The sequence below is a fragment of the Columba livia genome, chromosome 11, assembly GCF_036013475.1.
Source record: "Columba livia isolate bColLiv1 breed racing homer chromosome 11, bColLiv1.pat.W.v2, whole genome shotgun sequence".
NCBI lineage: Eukaryota > Metazoa > Chordata > Aves > Columbiformes > Columbidae > Columba > Columba livia.
The window spans coordinates 19,238,338-19,260,647 of record NC_088612.1 but is presented as its reverse complement, the minus strand read 5'-3'; the positions used below and the strand labels follow the sequence as shown (position 1 = coordinate 19,260,647).

Sequence of the window (22,310 nt, the reverse complement as noted above, 5' to 3'; positions counted from 1 at the left end):
CATTTCAGTATGTGAGGGTAGGATGAACCGAGGTTTTACCTTGCAGGATGTCACCTACAAACTAAGATCTACTCTAGTCTGAGAATCAGCAACTATTTGTTAAAACTACAGAATTTCAGACATTTTTAGTTTAAATACGAGAACTCAAGGACAACATAAGGAAGGTATTTTCTCCTGTCTTGAAGAATTCAGATGTTACATATATATATATATATACAGTTATATGAAAAGCTTAAGGGCTTTTTATTTCTAGTAACACTTGTTCTGTAAGGCAAGGTAACAAATTAAATCCTGTGTTCTGCAGAGGCGGTGCCTGCTGGGAAACACAAATACCAGCATCTTCAAGGGCTTAGACATATAAACTACACAACTGGTTCCCTACACCCACAAAGTCACACATGCTGACAATAAAGCTTTTTTACCTAAGCAGACTGAGAGGCATCACACCAGGCGATTCCGAAGCTGGGACCGTTTCGGTGTCCGTGACCGGGGTGGTAGCAGTGGTCGTGTCCTCCAGAGAGCTGCTCATGAAAGACGTCGTGCTGGAGGCAGAAGGGCTGGTTGTAACCGGGGTCTGGGCTTGCTGCGCCTGGTCACCTTCTTCTGCTTGTTGATCTACGTCTGCAACAGAAAAAGGACATTACAGGAACATCAGTATCATTGTGTAGAGCAAAAGAGGAGCTGAAGAAATCAGTCTACTGGCTCTTACTGTTGTCATATCGATACGAGGTAAATACTAAACAAGTCTTTCCCGATGAAAATAGAAGCCATTTACTTGGTTAGATGTCATGATATTTAGATTTAGAGGGTTAGATTTATAATTCTGACAGCTAGGATTATTCTCTTAGGCAAAAGGGAAAGAGGTGTCAGATATGGAAATAGAACTGACTAACTATAAAGCTATTTTGAACTCAGCTGTGTAACCGATTTTTGAAGGGTTTTCTTGGTTGGTTTAGAAGTCGTCCTCAAGACAGCAAAGAACCAGATAGTGCAGTAATTAGCTTTAATATTTTAGATTCTTTTTGTTTAAATTGATTTAAATGGTTTCCCTGAAGATTAAAACTGTAATAAATGTATTTTTAAGAAGGAAAAAGCATTTTCTTTTCAGCTTCTGTTAGTGCAATGCCAAATAACTCTGAAAAAAAACCCTCAGAAAACAGTATTTCAAAATCAAAGCCTTGCAGCTGATCTAGAGATTTTCACAGACAGAAACACAGGCTCCTGACACCCTGAACACACAGACACACACACGCTCAGCATCACCTGTTAACATGACTGCACACAATCACATCTAACAGCAGTGAACTTGATGATATTTGTGTCACATCCAAATCCTTCTGACATGTACACACAGAACTGCTCATTTTATTTTAAAAAGTATTAAAAACAAATGAGAAACTTATGCTTCTGATTGACTGATATGCATTTGCTTTTTATTAAAATAGGAAATTGGGAAAAAGGCAAAAAAGTCGGTATTATATCTAAAAACAGCAAAACATCTTTGTAAAACTTCTTTGTCCAATTAAGATTCCTCCAAAGTATAACCACTATAAAACTAGAAGACTGTGCTACTTGTATTATTGTTACTACTAATTTTAAGAGAAATAAAAAAATAACTAAGCACGATACCTCCATAATTTTGAACACGTACCTTGTTTAAGTCTGGCACCAAACTGATCCTCCAGCAGCCCATGAACCACTAATTTGTAGATCATGGCTTGTGCTCGTTCCAGATCTGCCAGTCCCAGAGCTCTTTTGATGGGCGAGCGCATGACCGCCCGTTTCACCATGTGCCGCATCAGGAACTGCAGGGCGGCGCGCATCTCGACGTCCTCGTGAACTACCGGAGAACTCGCGCAATCCGAGTTGTGACCGTTTTCTGCCAGGACTTTTGGTATCAACAATAGTTCAGCATATTTACTACAACTGAGGAGAACACTGAGTGACTTCATAGCACCGAGATAAAGGTAAGACAGCTGTACTGCTCTGATTTCTGACTGCACTATATCATGATTTCTTGGAGAATGTTCGTGATTCTTCTTTCTTCCTTCAGCAGGTTGGTGTTGGGATTCCATACCTAGTGTTGATGCTTCTAAAGAAAAGGAAGCAATTTCATTTTCTGACTTAGAGCTTGTAGCGCCATGTCCTTTGTTATCATCAGCACTTTGTCCTACTCGTGTATCTGATCCAGCATCACCCTCCGTTTTCTGGTCCATTTCCCCTTTCTCTTCAGATTCGTGTCTGTGTTTCTTCTCATGCCTCTTGGTGCTTTGCCTTCCCATATCTTCATGAATACCAGTCAGATAGGTAAGGTCCAGCAGCACAGTAGCTGTCAGTCCACGAAATCTTGCCACATCAAAAGGCAGCGGTTCACAGGGCTCCAGATTATACAATGGAGTATCACTAGGCGACCAAAAAGTTGGGAAGCTTTAATAAAGATCAGAATGACACAGGAAAAAGCAAGTGAGGGAGAGACAGGAGGAAAGTACAGGAAATAATGTAGGCAAAGTAAGATGTAAAATATATTTAATAAAATAAGCAAACCAATTGCAAAAATTAAATGTAAATGGGAAAATGAGGTTATGAACAGAAAATGGGGAGACGTGGTATCAGAGCAAAGGCAAAAGGCAACAAAGCATGTACAGGTTTTCAACAACAAGCATTAAAACCCAGAAGCATCATCATAGCTATGGATTCTGTGCTGACTGAAGTTTCTGCTATATTATTTAGAAAAACGTAACAGACTTCTACTAAGGAAAAACCACCTTAAGCCAGATTTTACAATCATACCTGAGCTGAATTTGTGAACAGGTATACAAGCTTACAAATAAAACTCTCCTGAACTTTTAGCACATGAAGGAAAAGCTTTGATAGACCTCACAGTCCTGTTCAACTGTTCATCACGAGCAGCACACTGCTCGTGGCTTATTATAACTCTGGTTATGTCAGGACAGGTTTCCTTAGAGGACAGAGACTTCAAAAAGTCAGACAGGTCAGATAACACAACAGACACACATAAGATATGTCAGTCTATCTGTCCATCTATAGTCAGTGATCATCTTCTGTAATTTTCTGTTCCTCTAGAAGATGACGGTTCAACTACAACCAGAAGGAGTTTAAGATATTTAGTGAATCAAATCTTTTCCAGACAAGAGCACCAGCGAGCCCAGAGGAGCCCCGAGCTTCAGTTCAGAGCTTCCTTCCAGGTGCCTTCCCATTGAAGGCACGTCTGCAAGATGGGTGGAAACAGGAGCAGCTCCCTCCAGCTCCTCCCCAGTTCTCACCATCATCTGCAGAAGAGCTCTGGAGCGTTAGTATCTCAGACAGGGGCATTCCTTTAGCTCTCTAGGGCAGGTCAGAACGAACAAAGACTCTTGGAGGCAGCAGTAATTTGAACACCACCATCAACCTACCATTAAGAAGAGAGAATCCTCCCATCTCCTGACCTGAACCACTCCTCAAGCCCCATGGAGCAAAGCAATTCCCAGTCCACTAAGAAGCGAATGACACTGCAGCAAAGACACCTCAACTCTGATAAACCCAACCAGGTCTCTCTTCAGAACCAGCTTCACCATTTACCAAAGCATCACTGAGCCCCAGTGAAAATCTGTGTTCTTTACAGACATAACCACGGAGCTGTAGCAACTTAAGACAGTAACAATGTTCTAGTTAGCCCACACATACCAATTCTAAACTACGCAATCCTCATTTCAATGTAGGAAAACTGGCAAGCTGGTCACATCCCAACTAGAGGCCAAATCTAAGTCTAATGATGCTCATCAACTGTAAACTATCAAATATATTTTTGATATACAAGGCATTTTATAACTACAGGGCATAAAAAATTTACTCATACTATTTGTTTTAAAAAAACAAATGTTGACGTCTAAGTTTAAAATAATTGATCAGCACGACTCTAGTGTAAAATGTATGTTACTTCTGAAGATTTATTTCCGAGCACAGACCACTGCTAGATTGTGAAAGGTGTAGGATCGGAGCATACCTGATAGTAATCTCTGCTTCATCCCACTGGACCTTGGCAGATGTGCTGCCCTCCTTCACTACTCCAAGCAAGGTGGCATGACGGCCCGTTTGCTTGTGCACACATCGTCCTCCAACTCTAAGACCGGCATCGACTCCACCAATTACCGCCAGAACAGGCCACACTTCCACACAGAGCATCTTCAGCTGCAGCTCCGAAAGGTCAGCCAGGCCGTGCCGACTGTGTTTGTTTTTCTCTTCCTCTTTATTTTCTTTCTCCTCTCTCACCTCATTCTCTTCTCGACTTTGAACTGAGCGACTTTTCTTCAGCTTTTGGCCTGCTTCTTTAAGGCATGTTTTGATTTTGTTCAGTCTTTCCATCATTTTTTTATTGATGCAGTGTGTCCAGCGGTCTGTGCGATGAAGGATACGGATGAGCTGGATAGTGGCTTCTGCCAGCACTGCGGCAACGGGACTGCAGATGGGGTCACCAGGCAGCAAATCTCTTGGTGTACCACGCATCTGCATGTCGCAGATTTTCACCTAAGTGTTTAAAGAGAACAGTTTAGAAGTTATCTTCCCTATGTACCTGAAGACACTCATTTTATGGAAAAAATCACTAGCGCTTTCTTTTTTTTGCTCCCCAGGAAATCCACCTTAACACTGATCAAAAGCTGCATCCCTTCAAACTCAAGGATGCTGAAATCACAACTACTCATGGTTTCTCACATACGACCACCTGGAATTCCTAATCCTACACTCTCCCTGGTTTCTTGGGAATGCAATTTTGTATGTAAAACATTAAGTCTATAAATCAATTCTAAACATTAAAATACATTTTAAATTACAATAGATTGCGCAATATAGGAATATATGAAAAGTCTGGCTAGTCCACAAGTAATGTAGTGCGATGTACATCATGAACCAAAATGAATAATCAGTGACATTCTCAGCACTTGTTAGCTACCACCCCTCTGCCCCCCAAAAATCCAACATCCATAACACTGACATGGAGAACAGAAGGGAAAGGAGAAACTTAGACCTGTTGCTGAGGGTTAACCCTGGTGAGGCAGCAAAGCCCCACACAGCCACTCGATCACCTTCCTCAGCAGGATGAGGAAAAGCATCAGAAGGGCAAAAGTGAGAAAACTCATGGGTTGGGATAAAGAAAGTTTTGTAAACAAAAGAGAGAAAAAGAAAAAAAAAAGGGGGGGGGGGGGAACAAAATAAAACAAAACAAAGGAAAACAAGTAATGCAAAATGCAATCGCTCACCACCAGCTGACTGACGCCCAGACAGACCCCAAGCAACAGAAACCCCTGGTGAACTCCCTGCGGTTTTATTCTGTACGTGACGTTGCACCAGACGGAAAACCCCTTTGGTCACTGTAAGTGAGCTGAACGGCTGCCGCCCCTCCCCAGCCTCCTGCGACCCCAGCGTGCGGCTGGGAGGGACACGGCCTTGATGCCACGTAAACACTGCTCAGCAGCAGCTAAAACACTGGGCGTTATCAACACTGCTTTGGTCATAAATCCAAACCATAGCACCATACAGACTGTTACGAAGAACACTGACTTTACATCAGCCAAAACCAGTATGCCTATACAAATAAACATTCAAGTTACCTTTTCTCCTGGATTACTGCTATAGAACATAACACAAGGATATAATTCTGCTGCATCCACATCTTCAAAAGCTAGTTTTGGCTCCTAGTTAAAACAAAAACAAACATAGAACACCTTAACAAGCAAAAATATGAAATGTGACAAAATTATACGTGTAATATAAGCCTTGTACGTACTGAAACTGTCACATGTCTTAAGTATCATGTCTCAGCTTTATATAAAACATCCATGCTAAACTACTGTTGCAAAAAACACCAAAAGAACCGATTAATGTTAAATACCTCTCCATTTTTACCAAAGGAAATAGTTCTTGCTTCCATATCTAATACGCATGTGATGAAATCTCCTTGTGTAAAGCTGGACAACGTCAAAGTCTGCTCTCCATTGTGATAGAGGTTTCCACTATAGGCTCTATATAGCCACATATCTGAGGTGGTGCGATGGTTAAAATCATGTACTGGCCAGCGAGAAACTCCTACACATGTGCCTTCGTTGCCCCGATTCTCCTTCACAATGTAGAACTAGGAGGCAAAAGGAAACAAACAAATGGGGAAAGAAGTTAAGAATACACATTTTAACACAATAAAGCAATGAAGATTTACTTTATGCATATTTATGTATAGTTTAAACTGGTTTACTTGGAAGTTTTAACAAATAAACAATAAATAAGCTAATATGCTAAAATTATGCTCTAGCTCTAAAATGACATTTGGTGTGTAAGGATAGTTATTAACAAGTCATTTAAACTTAAACCATTAATAGTTAAGAAAACTGTATGGAAATATATGAAGTTGTTGGCTTTTTTCCGGACTCAAAACATACACACACTGAAGTTAGAATACAAGTGCTAAAAATAATATTACAGAAACAAGTAAGTTTTGCTCCTCATGTTCACAGTGAGTGATGTACACAGATTCAAGTGAAAAAAAGGAGGAATAGCGTTATACTCAAAGACGGTACTAACAAAGCCTCAACTCTGTATGTGTCTGTCTTCCTAAAACAGTCATTCCAGATGAGGTATTAAGAGGCGGTCTTGTCACTCAGACAGGCTGATGTCTCTTTTTGCAAGAAAACAAAATGTTTTGTGAAGTGTTTTTCTAAAGAAAAAATTCAAAATCTACACATTTCAGTAGGTAACTTTTGCAAGACAATGTACATTTGTGCTGAGTATGGATCTCAGGGACAAGTACTATACCATCACAGCTCCAAATACGCAACGCCTATTTGCAGCCTCCAGTCTGGGTACTGAAATGCCCAAATGGCAATGCTCAAAAGCAGCCACAAACTCTTCACGTTGGATTCACAGAATCCTTTAGGTTCAAAAAGAGCCTTAAGATCGTAGAGTCCAACCGTAAACCTAACACTCCTAAAATGTCATTTACGCAAGAATGTCACCATAAGGGAAAAATCACAGGTAGCTGTTGTTTACGGATCATAGTATGTTTCCAAAACAAGTAGCAGAAGTTAAGAAATAAACTTTTACACAACGTACCTTCCACTGGTAACATCCCGAAGTAACTCCAGTGGACGCTAACCCGTATCCTTTCCCTCCGCTGCCATGAGTCAGGATCTGCCCGTTCTCCACGATGCAGCACTGAGCCTTCTCAGGGTCAAAGGACACCTCCTGGATGGGAAGATTCTCATCTTCATCTTCAGACTCCCCTTGCTTCTGGCAGAAAAAGGAGAACGTATTTGTGGTAAATGTAACTCAGCTGCGTGCAGCCAAGAGAGAAAGTAAAAGCACCATTACCTGTAGCTTCATTTCTTGTTCCTTCTCCTTTATCTGGATTGCGTGTTTAGCCTGAGCTATTGGAGTCTCCCACATGCAGTCAGACAGAAGGGAGAACAATCGTTCAACCACCTGGTGTGTTAGAAAACAATTCGGATCATTTTACATCCAGAATGAGGACAACAAATAATTATATTGTTTTACACTGGTTTGTAGGTATAAGCGTCAACATATTTAGTGCTCTTAGATAAGCAAACATCTACACTGAGCCTCACCTGATTTGAATTCAGAACAAAACCATGAAACATTTAAAAGTTTAACATGACTTTTTGAAGAAACAGATGCAAAAGCATATAACAAAATATAAAGACCTGAGCCATTTGATCATCTTCAACGCCAGATTCACAAGCAGGCAATACAGCTTCTAGTACATGAAGTGCAAGAAGTCTCGTCCTCAAATTGCCAACCAAGGGAACTCCTAAAGATGGAACAGTGTGTTAGCAATCCCAAAGTGACTTCTGCACCAGGAATGCACCCCCAATGCCAGCTGCACACCCCCAGCGCACAATTTTCCAAAGTGGAGCTTGCGCACAGCTACTGAACTGAGATTTAGCTGCTCATGACATAACACACGTTCCAACAGGGCCAGTAGTCAGGAACTGCACCCACAGGAACTGCAAGTGACCACGAGCACACTGTGAAAAGGTCCTACCTGAGCAACACTTCTGAGAAGCGATGTTCAGAAGTACTTCTGTCCACTTGGGAGATGCCATTTTGGACTGAATCGCTTTAGAAGACACAACTCTACGCAGGAACACGAGGAAGTCTCCCAAGTGCAATTCCGCTGCGTGTTGCTTTCGGAGGGCGGCTACAAAGTTAAATTAAAAGTTTTGATTTACGACCTTATTATTACAATGTTATTAGCAGTCCTTGTTACTGGCAACAACTTCCAAAGAAATTCAAAATTTTAATTAATGGACTGCAAATTATGTAAAAACATAAATATTTCAGAAAATCTTTTGTTGCAGATTTTTTAATATGACAAGTAGGGTCAACCTCTTCCCACCCACTCAGACTACAAAACTGCATCATACAAAGCAAACACAACTTCCTGAATTAAGTTATATTTACTTGCAGTTTGAAATTTAGGTAATTAAATTCCTATGACCACATTTATAAAAAACACTACTACCAATAACTCATTTTTTGATAAAAACAGTATTGTCCTCCTAAATCCAAACCAGCTGGAGTAATTCTTATTCTCAGCCTGCTCCTGCCCTTAAATTGATTTATGTATCAAGTATATATAAATCCAAACTGAGCAGAAAATGATGTGATGACTTTATTTAATCTGATCTACAGAGTTAAGAACGACCCAACAACAATCAAAATACAGTAGAGTGGGCGAGGGCCTCAGCGTTCAGTGAGTTGTTACGCTTTCTGCTATTCCAAACCTGTAAGAGAAATGATGCCAGACAATTACCTCTGAAGTCTCTCTTCTCATTTTCCCCAGCTGAATCTGCCTTTTTTGATTCTGCGTCATCTTCCTCACCCTCCCCTTCTCCAAAGGAAGCCATCAGCATCACGCCAGCTTGTGATAACAAGTTCTTCAGCTGACTGCACAATAAATCCAGCAGCGACTGGACCACCTTGGGGCTCAGCTTGTCAGCGTAGGTTCTATGCACACACACACGATAAAGTACAAATACCTGAGAGCTGATTCAAGGAACAATCACATAAAGAAACAACCACAACCTCAGTGCAAACGACAACTGAGCCTAACACAGCACTAATTCTCACACATCCTCTTGCAGCAGGTCCCTTTTTCCTCATTCTTGCAGATTATTCTTATTTTAACCCTATTTTTAAAACACTTTAAAACTGCTCAATCTTTGGAATCAAATGATACATTTCCAGAACATCCTTGGGGAAAAAGAACAACTTAGTCAATTAAGCACAATCCCACTGCAATTCCAAAGGTAGCGTGTTGGGTTTGTGGTTTGGTTTTGGTTTTCTGGTACATAATGGCTATGGCAAGTAAATGCCATGTGTGGTATGAACACTGAAATGAAGATCCATGTACTGAATATGAAATAATACTCTTGCTCTAAACAGAAGACACTTTCTCTGCTGCTTTTTTCTTTACAGAGTTAAACTAAATATTTACATGTTGGCAGGATTTGGATGCAGTTCCCTGGTCTAGCAGAGGCCGGTATTCCTCAGAAAATTACTTTATATTCGGAAAAGAAGCACAACATCCTGCTCTGAAGAACTCCTGCCATGTTATTGGTGTGACTTCTACACAAACGACTTTTACTCAGCAACATTCCAGCCCAACAGATCTGGACACAAAGCCCAACTAGAAAAATGGGGAATGCTTGAACACAGAGTTTACAGAGCATAAAGTTTAGCTATTCTGGTCCAAACTCCTCACTTGCAACTTAAAAACATTTATCAGTCTTATATGCATCTTTCTTATGAATAATGTGCCTACTTGCCTCCTCCTCTTCACATGCTTCTGAACAACATTTATCGGCCTAAGGAAAGCTCCCACAAAAGAAAAGTTATTTTTAAAGGTGCTGAAAAGCTCAATAATGAAGTTTCCTGAAAGCAAGGGTGCAATCCACACTCACCCCGTGGTGATGGCGAGGATCTGAAGGAGCCTGGTGCTGGCGACTTTCAAAGCTGTGCTGAGCTGAGAAATGCCTGTTTTGGGCAGCAGCTGCAGCGGTTGCCCCAACAGGGTGTCTGTGCCACACAGCTGGGACAGCACGTTCAGCAGCCCCGTGGAAATGGCCAAAGAGACGTCAACGGGCTGGTAGTGCACACTCAGAGCAAAGACTGTGACCAACAGAAGGCGCTGCTGTGCTTCTAAGAGGAAAATGAAGTTGGTTTTCATTAGTAAGCTGTTCAGAGTAAGAACAGTAAGACTGAAGAACAGCAGATTAGGTTTAAAATAATGTAATGAATTAAATTCTCAAGTAAAGAGTTTGCCTTCTCTGTCAGACGCTTTGAGTTAGTCTTTCTGATGTACCATCACAGCTCCCTTTAACTCACTGCAGCCTCTATGTCACGGTTTTTCATGGAAGAAAATAACGTACATCTGGCTTGTGATGTGGATGTTCTGAGGAGAAATCTAAACCAGAGTCTTCTCTCTAGGTCAAGGGTAACTGGGTGAAATACTGCATTTTCTACTTGTGCTCCAAGCTGACTGTCAATACATTTCTTTCAATTCCACTTTACATGAAACAACAAAACAATTCCGGTGTGAGCGTTTGTCCACCGGGCTCTCCCAACAAACGGAACTCCAGCACTCTCTGCTGTGCTGAAGCTCCCAGCCCGTGAGTGTAGGACGGCACAGAGAGCTGCAGAGCTCCCGCTGTCCCTCACGGAGAGAGGCCCACAGCAACGCTGGGGTGCAGAAGGCCAGGGAGAAAGGGCTTCCAAAACAGGCAAGAGAGCCTGTGCTTTGGGTTTAAAGAAAGTTCACTTGAATTAAAGAAATAAGATTGGAGACTGTTCGTCGCTTGAGAAAACTACTTAACCCTGAAAAACCTAAAAATCATTTTGAAGCACCAAAGACATGGGTGACTGTGGAAGACCGTGGGAGGCAAAACAGAAAGGCTGACAACACTTACAAGTGTCAAAATAAGAAGGGCTAACACTTGAGGAAAATATAGGCAGAAAAAGGCTAACAAGCTGCTCTCTCTTAGGGAAAGATGTCAGACATAGTTCAGTGAATCCTGGTCACTAATATCCAAGTCTGCTTTGTTAAACACATAAGCAGGGGATGTAGTTTGCAAATGTGGTTTTCACTTACCAATGTGATGCTTATTAGCTTGCAGAGCCCTTTCTAATGTAGCAGATAATTGCTGGTAAATTTTGTGCACAGCCACTTGGATTTCGATTTGAATACTTCTCTTAGCTGCTCTGATACCATCCTGGGCCAAACAAATAAATGTTATAAGGACTGATACATTTTTATCACCCACTTATTGAAACAGCAGCGATTATTAAAGTACGTACCTGGTAGTGATGCAATCTGACACTCTCCCCTTTGGCACCTGCGTGTCCTACCGTGCCCAGACCAAAGCAGCCAGCAAGGAACTGCAGTCTGACGGAAGTAAGCAATGAAGAAGACTGAAATCCGGGTACCTGACGGCTCCCCATTAACGGCACACTGCTTTTCTCCTCCATCCCCGACAGAAGCACTAAGATCTGATGAAGTGCTTCCAGACGAAGCTAAAAATGAAGGCAGGTGAAAGACGGTGTGAAGCAAGCAGCAAGTATCCTCAGGAATTAGAATGAGATCATATTCAGCCACAAGCGGGAACAAACGAGGTAGCTGCTTTCTTGAATGAGCAGAATGCATGAAGAATAAGAAAAGGCGTTCAACTGAAACTTACCTCAGCCCTCAACTGCTGCTGCTCCATTGCAATGACTGACGCCTGGGGACTGGTGGACATACTTTCCTCTGGTTCCTTAAATCCCGGCGAGTTCCCCACATCTCCACTTACAAAGCTGACAACATTTTCTATCAAAGTGTGAACTCCAAGGGATCTTGAGAGATCAAAATCAGACTCGACGAATGAGTAGGAGGACGTGTATAACCAATCTCTGCTGTGTTTTAGTCGAGCCCAGGAGTCACTTAAAGGATCCACTTGACTGTGTATTGTTCCTAAAGACGTACATAATGAAGTTTCATAAATCTCAGTTTGTCAGGTAACACATTTTGACAGTAGGTAAAGACTGAGCTGCTGCTGTTCATACAGGTGGAAAATGGATATTTATGTTACTTATCCCATGCATTAAGCAGCTTAGAGCGAAACACTTGATTCAAACTCAGAGCAATTTCCCTAAAGGAAAGGTTGTATTTCTTTTAATTGTGTTAAGCAGTATTGCAAGGTGCTGCCAAGGGAGAAAACAAAAAGATAGAAGCCACTCAAGCTGCTCAGCTTTAAGCCAGAACACTGAATAAAAATGCTTTGCAGCTAAATGACAAAACAGTAAAGAAAAGATGTGCTACAACATAAATTGTGCACTTTAGATATTTATTTTAAGGTCTAACCACCAAACAAGAATGTTTTTTTGGTTTTAATCACGCCACTACATATTTTACGGTTTTGAAAAAGCACAATGTCATTTTGTAGAAAACATTTATGGAATTCATGATTGAAGAAGGGAACAGAAAATTTCTATTTTAGACTAACAGAGAGCACTTACTTTGTTAGGATTCAAGATAAGAAGATACATGTATATTAAGTACTATCTGCAGCATGTATTAGATCTATATCTTCACCATCTGGCAATCTGACAAGTCTAGTTTCCAGTATTTCCTATTACATCAGCCTGTCATTACACTACCTGAAACTTGGCCGTCATTAATAAATGCCCTTCACGGGAGCCTCAGTCACCAACCTGCAGCACTGCAACTTACTGACCACCACGCATTTGAGCTCATTTCCACAAGAGTTTTGCTAGAACTCTACACCTGGCACAAAGAGTGCAATGGCACTGAAGTCACCTCCATCAGCAGTCAACCGATACACATCACTTAAATATATATAACAACACAAGAGTCCATATGTTAGTGGTTTTGTAAATGCTGTTTGCCGACTTGGAGATCTGCAAGGTATTGCGAGAGAGCAAACCCTTCAGAAAAGAACCTTCTCTCTATGTAGGTAAGTGACATCTGGAGACCTATATAGAAACCTAGTGTATGTTTTAATTCACTTTGACACTCTAGTTTGAATTATCTTAAATAATCTACATAGAATCTTGAAATATTAATGGCTCTTGTGCACAATGAGCTACAGATATAATTTGGAGAATCACACCCCAGCAGTCATACAAATCTACAGTAACACGTCAGTTCTGTAAAGCTATCTGCAGGGCGCCAGCCTCAAATGTTGTGAAACAGCCGTTTTCAGGAAAAAGTCACACCAATTGATAGCAATGAATGTGCTGAAAGCTCTCCCATCGGTGAGGCCGAGTTCCGACGGCAACTGCTGGACGCCAGTTCCAGGACCTCCTGTAAACGCAGCCAACCCACAGCAGCTCTCACTGCAGCTGCTCACGCAACAAGGAGACAAGTCAGGTTTTGAACTCAGAACAGTGTTCCTGGCAACTGTTCTACACCGTTCTTGTCTGCAGTAAAGGCAAAATGTGATTATTCTGTCAATCTGCTCCTGCAGGTCACAATTTGTACCTTCACACAACTTAAAAATTCAAAATACTGTGAAATGTTGCTTTTCCTGTGTAAGTAACGTAGTTAATGTCCACTCAGTTGCCAATACATGTAGTTGTCAGGGCTATGAGTTACGAAAACCTGTTCACATTCCATTTCCTTTTCTGTAAATAGTGTTCAGGCATTTGCATGGTATTCCTACACTTGCTACTGAACAGACTGCAATGGCTTCAAAAAGAACCATCACACTACTCAGGTCTTATTAGGCAGTTGACAAAAATTTGGCATGCAAATTTATTTTGAATAATGCAAAGATGAAGTTTAAACACCCCTTTTCAAAGTGTAATCAAATTCCTAATTTGTGCTGGTTTATGTAATACAGCGGTATTACTTGGTTTAGACAGAACTACCTATTTTGTCATGAAAGAATTTAAGGAAATCACTTTATTCAATTTTACAATTTATACTTGGTGACAATATTTAAAACAAAAGTAAAGACAGATACCACCATACCCTAAATTTAGCATTAATTCTTAAAAAGCTTGTCTTAAAGCTCTCTATTTAAAACTAAGTTATGTGCTGAAATGGCAGGTGAGACACAGAAGCTAAACAGGACAGAGCAGGATAACAGGGTGCTAGGCTACTGGGGTAGATGCATGGTGAAGGGAGAAATGAAGCCCGACCGCCTGCAGGAAGCAGAGCTGAACCGTGCCCCAGGCTACAAGATGCTGCCCGCCTGGCAGTTTCCAAAGCGCCGCCGCCCCCCGCTCCCCCTGCCCCAGTTGGCGCTGGGCCACGGGAAGCACAGCACACAGCAACGGGTTTGTAAAGGAGCAAAAAGCGATTCCAGCGCCTTCAATCAGAAGCTTTAGGGACCTTTCAGGAATCAACAGAACGGAAGAAAATTTAGTTCTGGTAGTCAAGAAACCTTATAAGACCCCACCATAAAAAACCTAAACTGTTTCAGATTTTAAAAAGGCAATGTCTTCGCTAATCATTTTAGTATTAAATGAAAGAATGATTACATTAAGAACAATTTAAACTTGTTCCAAATTAGGAGAAAAGTCCAACAATTTTGAGATACAGATTAAATGTAAAACAGGAGAAGCTGTAACTAAAAGTATAGAGTTTAAAAACAAACATGGCAGAAGTCAAAGTAGTATGCTTCAGAACCAAAAACATTTAAGATTTAGGGCACACAAATCTGAAATAAAGCAATTATTTTGTTGAAGAGTTAAATATCGACTGAAGAATCAAAAGTATGATTGCGTATCAGAGCTTTGCTTGATTCTGTGCAACGCCAATCACACAGAACTGATTGCAGCTTAGCACTTCCATAAGCCTCTACAATCACAGGAATAGTTGCACATAAGAATAAGCTTTAAGCTCACAGTACAAAAAAAAGTTTACTTGTACTTATAAGCCAGCTTGTAACAATGAGTTTTCTACATGAATGTGGCACAGCTGCAATACACACTCCAAAAAACAGAAAATATGTAGGGAAGCTATAGACAAAAAAAGAAACATGCCATCAGTTACTTGCTTGAAGCTCTTCTTTTTTCTGGGGCTCAACTGGCCAAAGAGCAGTAAATACACTGCACCACACAGGAATCGGAAGACAAAAGCAGACATTTGAAACACAAGGCAACATATTCTTAAAATCTCTTCCTCGTATTATTTTGACTTAGACTTAAACCATCAGTCTCATCTCAATCAATATAACAATACATCAAGCAGCAAAGTTTGGGGGGAAAAAATATTTACTCTTGTTTTGAATTAGTATAGCCTAGGTAACAGACTTTCTAAATTCTCCACCTTCTTTTCAGGAAAGAAATATATCCCCTTTAGCACAATTACATGCGAACACCAAGACATGTTTACATCCCTTACTCTAACACGACCTTGCAATTTAAAAATGCAGAACTCACATTATTACAGGCACCCAAAATGATTTCAACTTAATTTAGATTTCATTTAGGTTGCTGTTTTTTTCAGAGTTGCTCAATTGTGTTAGTAAATACCAGAGCGCACACAAGCACACCAGAATTCACTGAACTAAACTTTATGTGAAGTTAGGAAAATCCAAGACCGGAGGACTCTCGTTTATCTGTCTGTACCTATGCTTACAGTTGCCCTGCTAATTACACGTTCTTTATTAATGCAGCACACAGTATCCCCCAGGTACTGTAACGGAGAGGTACATTTTGAGGCACAATCTCAGGATCTGCAAAATGGAAAAAGCCGAATCTAAGCAACAAAAACCCCCAAAGGGCTCTATGAGGGGAAAATATTTATGTGCTCATCACCCCTACAGCAAAAGTACTGAAAAGAACTTTTTCTGGAGGAATAGAAGGAAAGTTTACTAATTCAGAAATAACTAAATAATATCAAGGATACCCAAAGGACCCCTGGGCTGAAGCAGGAATAATGCATCATGTTTCCAAACAGATACAACAAATGAAGACGGCAATTAGATTAAAGATTGGACTGAGTGGCTAAGACATTAATTACACACAAAGAGAATGCTTTCCTTTCATACTCATCTGCAAGACCATAGAAACAACTTAGAGTACGTGATGATTTTCTACTGCTAGTTTTCTATACGGCAATTTATGAATAAGAACAGCTTTCATACCATAAAAATCAGACTACAACCAACAGTGAGATTCCATTATTAGGGAACTGCTATCTGAATTTTGAATAAGGAGTTACTGCATCTAATAAACAGAAACTAAACTAAAATAAAGCAATCCACTCCAGAGGGAATTACTCACTTGCCTGTTATAAAAGAACCACTCACTGAAAACCTATACGCACGCCATTATTTTAACAGCTTTTCAAGGATGTGTGCAGAGGGTATAGTTGGGCATAAATTAACGCTACAAAACCTCCGCTGGAAACATCATGTGTGGCCACAGTTCTGTAACAAGTAGTGTGGTTAAATTCTAGGTAACTTGTTAAGAAGAGATGGGAGGAAGCTCATGCCCATATCTTATGGAAATTTCTTAAAACAATGGTGATAGAAGGAAATTTCTTCAGGAAATAACCTTGCTTTCCAATCAGCTCTGCTTCTCATATTTCTTCACACAGTTTATGGCAACACACTTAAAAGAACAAATACTTTCAAGGGACTGCTGCAAACTGCAGTTAAGAGCTTCTAAAAACCACACGTAAAAGGAAATGTGATTGAATCTGTTGAACACTAAACTTCAACTGAAAGAATGAGAAGTGGTTCCTGTGGTTCTCCAGACTCGCACCTAACACTGCCAAATCTACATTCAATCCAATAAAAATTCGAGAAGTTCTGCTCTAAGTCCCTTAAAGCAACCACAGTTATTGCTGTTTTGTAGAAACAGGGACAAGAAACAAAAAGGAGGCTTTACTTTCTGCTAATTGCAATTCAGTAAGTGTTTCCCATGTATACTTCTGCTGTACTGCACAACTGTCAAAACAGACATCCTTTAGCATGTATGGCATACACGTTTCCTTTCTCTCCTTCTCCACATTTAGAAGGGCAGAAAACCTTCCACATCTTCCACTGAAAAGCAGATTGTATGTGGAAGTGCTAGGAGCACAAGGTACAAACATGCGTATGGAGAGAACACCTCAAAAAAACACCCAACAAATAAAAATCTGCTGCTTGTTTCTCATTAAAATATCTGATGGTTGCTTCATGGGAATCTGACTTCAGTGGCACTTAAAAATCCAGCTGGAGAACATCCTGAGGAGCAATGCTGTCATCTTCTGCAGGTCATCTCTTCCACAGTGGTTTACCTGCCATGAACAGGAAACCAGGCTTCTTCTCATCCTTCGATTCTTAACAAATGCAGCAAATTCAAATGCAGACAGCTCATTCTGGTGGAATTTCTTCATCTCCTGCCAGCAACTCAGGATGGAGCCCAGCACAATGCCAATATGCTGTAAGAATTTAGATTTCTCCTGTTCTTCAAGCTGAAGTAGCAGTGAATGTAAACGTGCCCTTTATTAGTCATGGCATATCACAAGAATAAAGATCAAACTGAAGGCGTTTTACCAGTCAAAATCTCCTTGACAGGGACTGTGGTATTTTTAGCACTTCAGCGTCCTGTCTGTGTTACCGGGGCTGGACAAGCCCAAACAGCTGCAAGTTCCATCTTCACCAAACGCTGGGCCACGCTGCAGATCAACCAGGACTCACAAAACCAGACATTTCCTAAGAAATGAAGACCTTAAATAGCACCAAGCTGAACAGCTTGTCCACCTGGTCACACAGACCTTTGTAGATCTTTTCCTGACCCCAATACGAGTATCAGGAATGTTTCCCTGTAAATGCACCCGCATTCACTGCGTGAGTCTGGTATTGGGATTGACCAAATCTGTCATATATATCATCCAGCACAAGGAGAAAAGTTTTAATTATCATATGCTGACTAACTTCCAGTTGCCAAAACTAGACAAAAGAAATCTCTAAGTACCATGAGACAGTAAATCCATCCTTCAGTACCAGAAAACAGATATTGGTACATACTGTCCCAGTGTTTGGTTTGCAAATGAGCTATGTGAGCTTCTTTAGGCTCTGGATAGTTCAACTGCATTTAGTCGTGTTTCTCCCCAGTGTTAACACACCCAGTTCAGAACCTTCTTCTCTAATGAAAAACTCCTCCAGACTGGTTGGTTGAGAAAGTCTATCGTAGCATTATTCCTTATTTCCTAGAGCCCATGACCATAACAACCTCACCAGCCCAACCGACAGTTCAGGAACCATGATCCGTATCTCACACTGAACCCAAGGTGAGGATGGCGAGTGAAGAGTTCTGTGTCAGATGGACGGCAAAGCTGAACACGGTGGCTTCAGAGAACAGGGTGCAGAACAGGGTGCAGAACAGGGTGCAGAACAGGGTGCTGACAGAGGCTGTCGGGTCTAACACTGAGAATCCAACATACACCCTGCTGTCACACTATGAACAGCTCTAGGAAACTTATTCACCTGCTCACCTGGTTCAATTGGTTATCCAGGCACAAGGAATTCCTTTCCACATTATTTACAAATTGAAGTGCAATGAGTGCTGCCACTGCAAGTTTGCTTTACAGTTCCACAGGACTTCAAAAAGCAAGTAACCTCTCAGGACTCTGCCTAATGAGGAAGGCTATTAAACCAGAACTCTCACGCTACCTAACACTATTGAGGCTTCTGTAATTAAAGCAAATCATAACCCAGCCTAACTCCTGTTAACCTTTTCCCAAGATTTTTAAAGATACAACAGAGATAAGCTGCGATTCCAGCAGAGACTCTGCATCATCCAGAGCCAAGTGGGACTTTTTGGTCTCTGTGTAAACAAACACCCTTTGCTCCCCCCACCACCTTCTGTGAAGAAGCTCATTGAGATTCCCCAGAATGAAGGGGCGACAGCCCCAATGCAAAAGCTAGAAATCTGATTTATATTGGAGCAATGGAAGCAGCAATTGCTTGGTTCTGTAGGTGCACTGGCGTTGAGAGGATGCAAAAACCGAAGCGGTATTTTCTGGATACAAGTTCTCCGTGTTCAAGTCCATTTTACAGTGAAGCTGATTGTGACCACAAGAATAGAGTGTTTTACTCGATATTAAACTTCTTTGCCGATTTTTTAATTGCTGAAGTCACACAAGTGAAAACAGAATGAAAGTTCCTTGACCTCACAGAAATCCTGACTTGTTTCTAGAGAGCACTGCAATTCTAAAAACTAGAATAAATAGTGAAAACCTAGGAAATGCTGTAACCAAGCCACAAACCAACAGAATTTAACAATAAACAAAAGGTAGTAATTATTTTAAATGTTTTTTTTTACATATTCAGTTTTAACATCCCGATTGCCATTATGCACTGTATTTAACCGCAAACACATTTCAACTTAAGAAATACTTAACTTAGTTATTAGGTCAATACTCACTAAATTAAAAAAACTTACCCCTCTTTCTGTGAGATGACGCCAAATCCAAATCAACATTCCGTCTTCCACTCTAGATGAAAAGATAAATAAAAGCCTTATTTCTTGAGGCGCATGTATATGGTGCATACTATTTGAGTATTTAAAATGCATCCCTCACCCATAACAGTGAGAAAGTTAACAGAGCTATAATAATTTCAATTGGTGTTTTAGCACCATTACTTTCTCTTAACAATGCTGGTTATTAGAAGAGACCTCTATACTGAAACACAGTACTAAACTTCCCACCTAAACATGATATTAACAATCTCTAAATACTTAATGCCAGTTTACTTACCAATGAATAACCTTCCTCATCTGATTCTGGCTGAGATAAATCAGATTCACTTCTTGACTTCATCAGTCTGTAGCTTGAGTTTGCATGGACTGAGCGATTTTCTGCAGTAAGACTTTCACTCCTGCTTCAGGTGCACACACATGCGTGCACACACACAGAGAAAAAGAAAATACTGATATTAGGCAAAAGTAAGAGTCGATAGTCAAATGTAACAGGTACCACAGTTTTATTTGGGAGCAGACTATCACAGACCATCACAAGACCACAGCAAGGAGGAAAGAAAGTGGTCTGATGCCTTTAGTTACTATGGTCATGAAGGGTACTAGTAAACTTTGTTACTTCTTAATACCCTTATTGGTCAACTCAACAAAGGGCAGCCGCAAAGGACCGAGCACTCGAGTGCAGCACTTCAGAGCCGAGGACAAGAAACACAGTAGGTTGGTGAAAAAGTACGCAACTTATTAAAAACCCACCCATAAAATGTATCCTGAAGTTGATATGCTGGAGATGAAAGCCACTTGGACAATGACAGAGGCATCCACCCCTGCTTTAGGGACTACATTTCCAAAAAGAGGCAAAAAGAATAAAAAAGTACTGAATATATATCATCTCCTGCTGAACTCGCCGTCAATATCTTCATTTAAAATATCAGAGCAGGGTTTCTGGACAGTAGAAGATTAAGCAGACACTAAATGCAGGTCAGGTTTAGAATAAAACTGTGTTACCAAGAATATTTCAGGTTATTAAAATTAAAATGCATTAGGTATCACTTATACTATTTAAATGATACACTTCTCCAATTCAATGAGCTGTCTGGCTTTATTTTGTTATTCTCCTGTACCTAACGACAGTGTCTTGAGCAAGCCAATATGTTAGCAATATTTATATAAGTTCTGTACACCTGATAATCTGGATTTCATAACTATTCATCACTAGGCCCAACTTTGAAAAGCAGCTGTGGTCCACACAGAAAAAACTCTTACTAAGGTTTAAGTTAAAATCGAGAAAAATCACTACTGTCAACAAAAATATAACCTCGCTCTAGACAAAATTCTTCTTTTTTAAAAAAAATCTGAGCCTGAGAGGAAAACTGAGGTTATTAAATCAATTATAAAGGAAGCAGAGAAGAGCGAACCACCTTGTCATGATTCCAACGCCCTCGGGAGCAGTAGAGGGAGGCTGCTGTAACTGTCCGTCCTCCCTGCGTTTCTGGAGCTCCTCAAGAACGGGGCTGACCCCCAAAATCAACAAGGCACATCTGTGGATCACGGAGTTGCAGGCAGCAGTGTAGACATCCTGACCTTCCGTCAGATCAGTGCTGATCCTCCGTTCCTGCTGAGACTGAGGAGCTGGATCGTCAAGTCTAGTCCCTGTCCCAGTGCTCAGCCTATCTCGATCCCGACTGCGAGCTACTTCACGGGCTGATAGGAAACATTGAAATATTTCTGTAACGTGCAACACAAAAAGAAGGTCTTAACTTCTAGACAAAGCTACACAGAATGAAAAATTAATTTACATCTTGGGTCAAAAACTGTCCCACTACAAAGAAGAACAAACATTTTTCTACCAGTAAAAAAATACATTAATAATTCAAAGCTATAAAAGAAGTCAAGCAAAAAGGTTAAGTGAAGTATTTATACCATGTTAAGTCTAAAATGAAGAGGACAATGCAATCTGACAGAATATTGAACACTCTTAGTGTCTTACTGCAACCCAACTCCTGTTTGGATGGCATCAGACAGAAAGAGATTATTTCATGTTTTCCTTCCAGCAGATGTATATAAAGTAACGTTTCTGCAAATCTGTATGGCAGATACCAGCACATCTGACATTCAGTACTGAAACAGCTTCAGGCTTTTATTAGCTTTGGTCAGTACAATAAAGATCCTATCAAAATTCTAAGCCTTCACTTGGCTTAATTCTGCTGCTGTCTTATGTGCCAGATTCTTCTAAAGAAGCTGTGTGAGACACTGCATCATCTCTGTCCAAAGACCCAAAGCTCTCTCGACTCAATAATTGTAATTTTAAAGGTTCAGTTTTTTTGGAAAGGCAAAGGTAAATCCAAACCCTCCTTTCATTTATATTAATTGTCAGAAGCAACAAGGCATCAAGGACACAAACTGATCTCTGCAAGTCAGGATCAGCTTCCCTTAGGATCTCCAGTAAAAGTGTCATCATCATCATCATCTTCCTACCAATTTGTGCTCATAACATTACTGTCTGTCTGGATATTTCTGGATGCATTTCTTTCATTGTACCCAGAACCTCTGCCCAGCTGGAATGTGAGAACACTGAGCACTTGCACAGGACAACTGCACATCGAGCACAACAGCACTTTGCATCTACTGAGCAGGTGCCACAGCTGTATCCTTCTGGAACCGTATGTCACCTCATGAACGTGAACCGCCACTCCATAGTGCACCTTCAGGAAAGCCCAGTGCCTTGTGGATATAATGACACATCACATAGAGACTAAAGCTGTAACATACATTTTGGTCTCTAAGATCCCAAAAAGGAATATGGGAGCCCTAATGGGGAATATAAACCC

General features: G+C 40.7%; 1 protein-coding gene across 12 annotated transcripts in view; it reads right to left on the bottom strand.

The window, feature by feature from the left end:
* The window catches only part of HERC1 (HECT and RLD domain containing E3 ubiquitin protein ligase family member 1), a 110,664-nt gene that overhangs the window by 33,071 nt on the left and 55,283 nt on the right, over nucleotides 1-22,310 (bottom strand). For 8 of the 12 annotated variants that reach the window (XM_065077001.1, XM_065077000.1, XM_065077003.1 and 5 more), the window contains exons 23-39: nucleotides 20,901-21,207; nucleotides 19,763-19,883; nucleotides 19,447-19,498; nucleotides 11,742-12,013; nucleotides 11,362-11,577; nucleotides 11,156-11,276; nucleotides 9,969-10,206; nucleotides 8,819-9,012; nucleotides 8,048-8,203; nucleotides 7,707-7,813; nucleotides 7,357-7,467; nucleotides 7,099-7,275; nucleotides 5,888-6,127; nucleotides 5,607-5,690; nucleotides 4,004-4,524; nucleotides 1,652-2,427; nucleotides 423-621 (exon numbers count right to left, since the gene is read on the bottom strand). In XM_065077001.1, the coding sequence (XP_064933073.1) occupies nucleotides 423-621; nucleotides 1,652-2,427; nucleotides 4,004-4,524; nucleotides 5,607-5,690; nucleotides 5,888-6,127; nucleotides 7,099-7,275; nucleotides 7,357-7,467; nucleotides 7,707-7,813; nucleotides 8,048-8,203; nucleotides 8,819-9,012; nucleotides 9,969-10,206; nucleotides 11,156-11,276; nucleotides 11,362-11,577; nucleotides 11,742-12,013; nucleotides 19,447-19,498; nucleotides 19,763-19,883; nucleotides 20,901-21,207 (3,892 nt within the window). The remainder of the gene's footprint in view (nucleotides 1-422; nucleotides 622-1,651; nucleotides 2,428-4,003; nucleotides 4,525-5,606; nucleotides 5,691-5,887; nucleotides 6,128-7,098; nucleotides 7,276-7,356; nucleotides 7,468-7,706; nucleotides 7,814-8,047; nucleotides 8,204-8,818; nucleotides 9,013-9,968; nucleotides 10,207-11,155; nucleotides 11,277-11,361; nucleotides 11,578-11,741; nucleotides 12,014-19,446; nucleotides 19,499-19,762; nucleotides 19,884-20,900; nucleotides 21,208-22,310) is intronic. The other 4 variants (XM_065077007.1, XM_065077004.1, XM_065077009.1 and 1 more) reach the window with 4 other exon arrangements.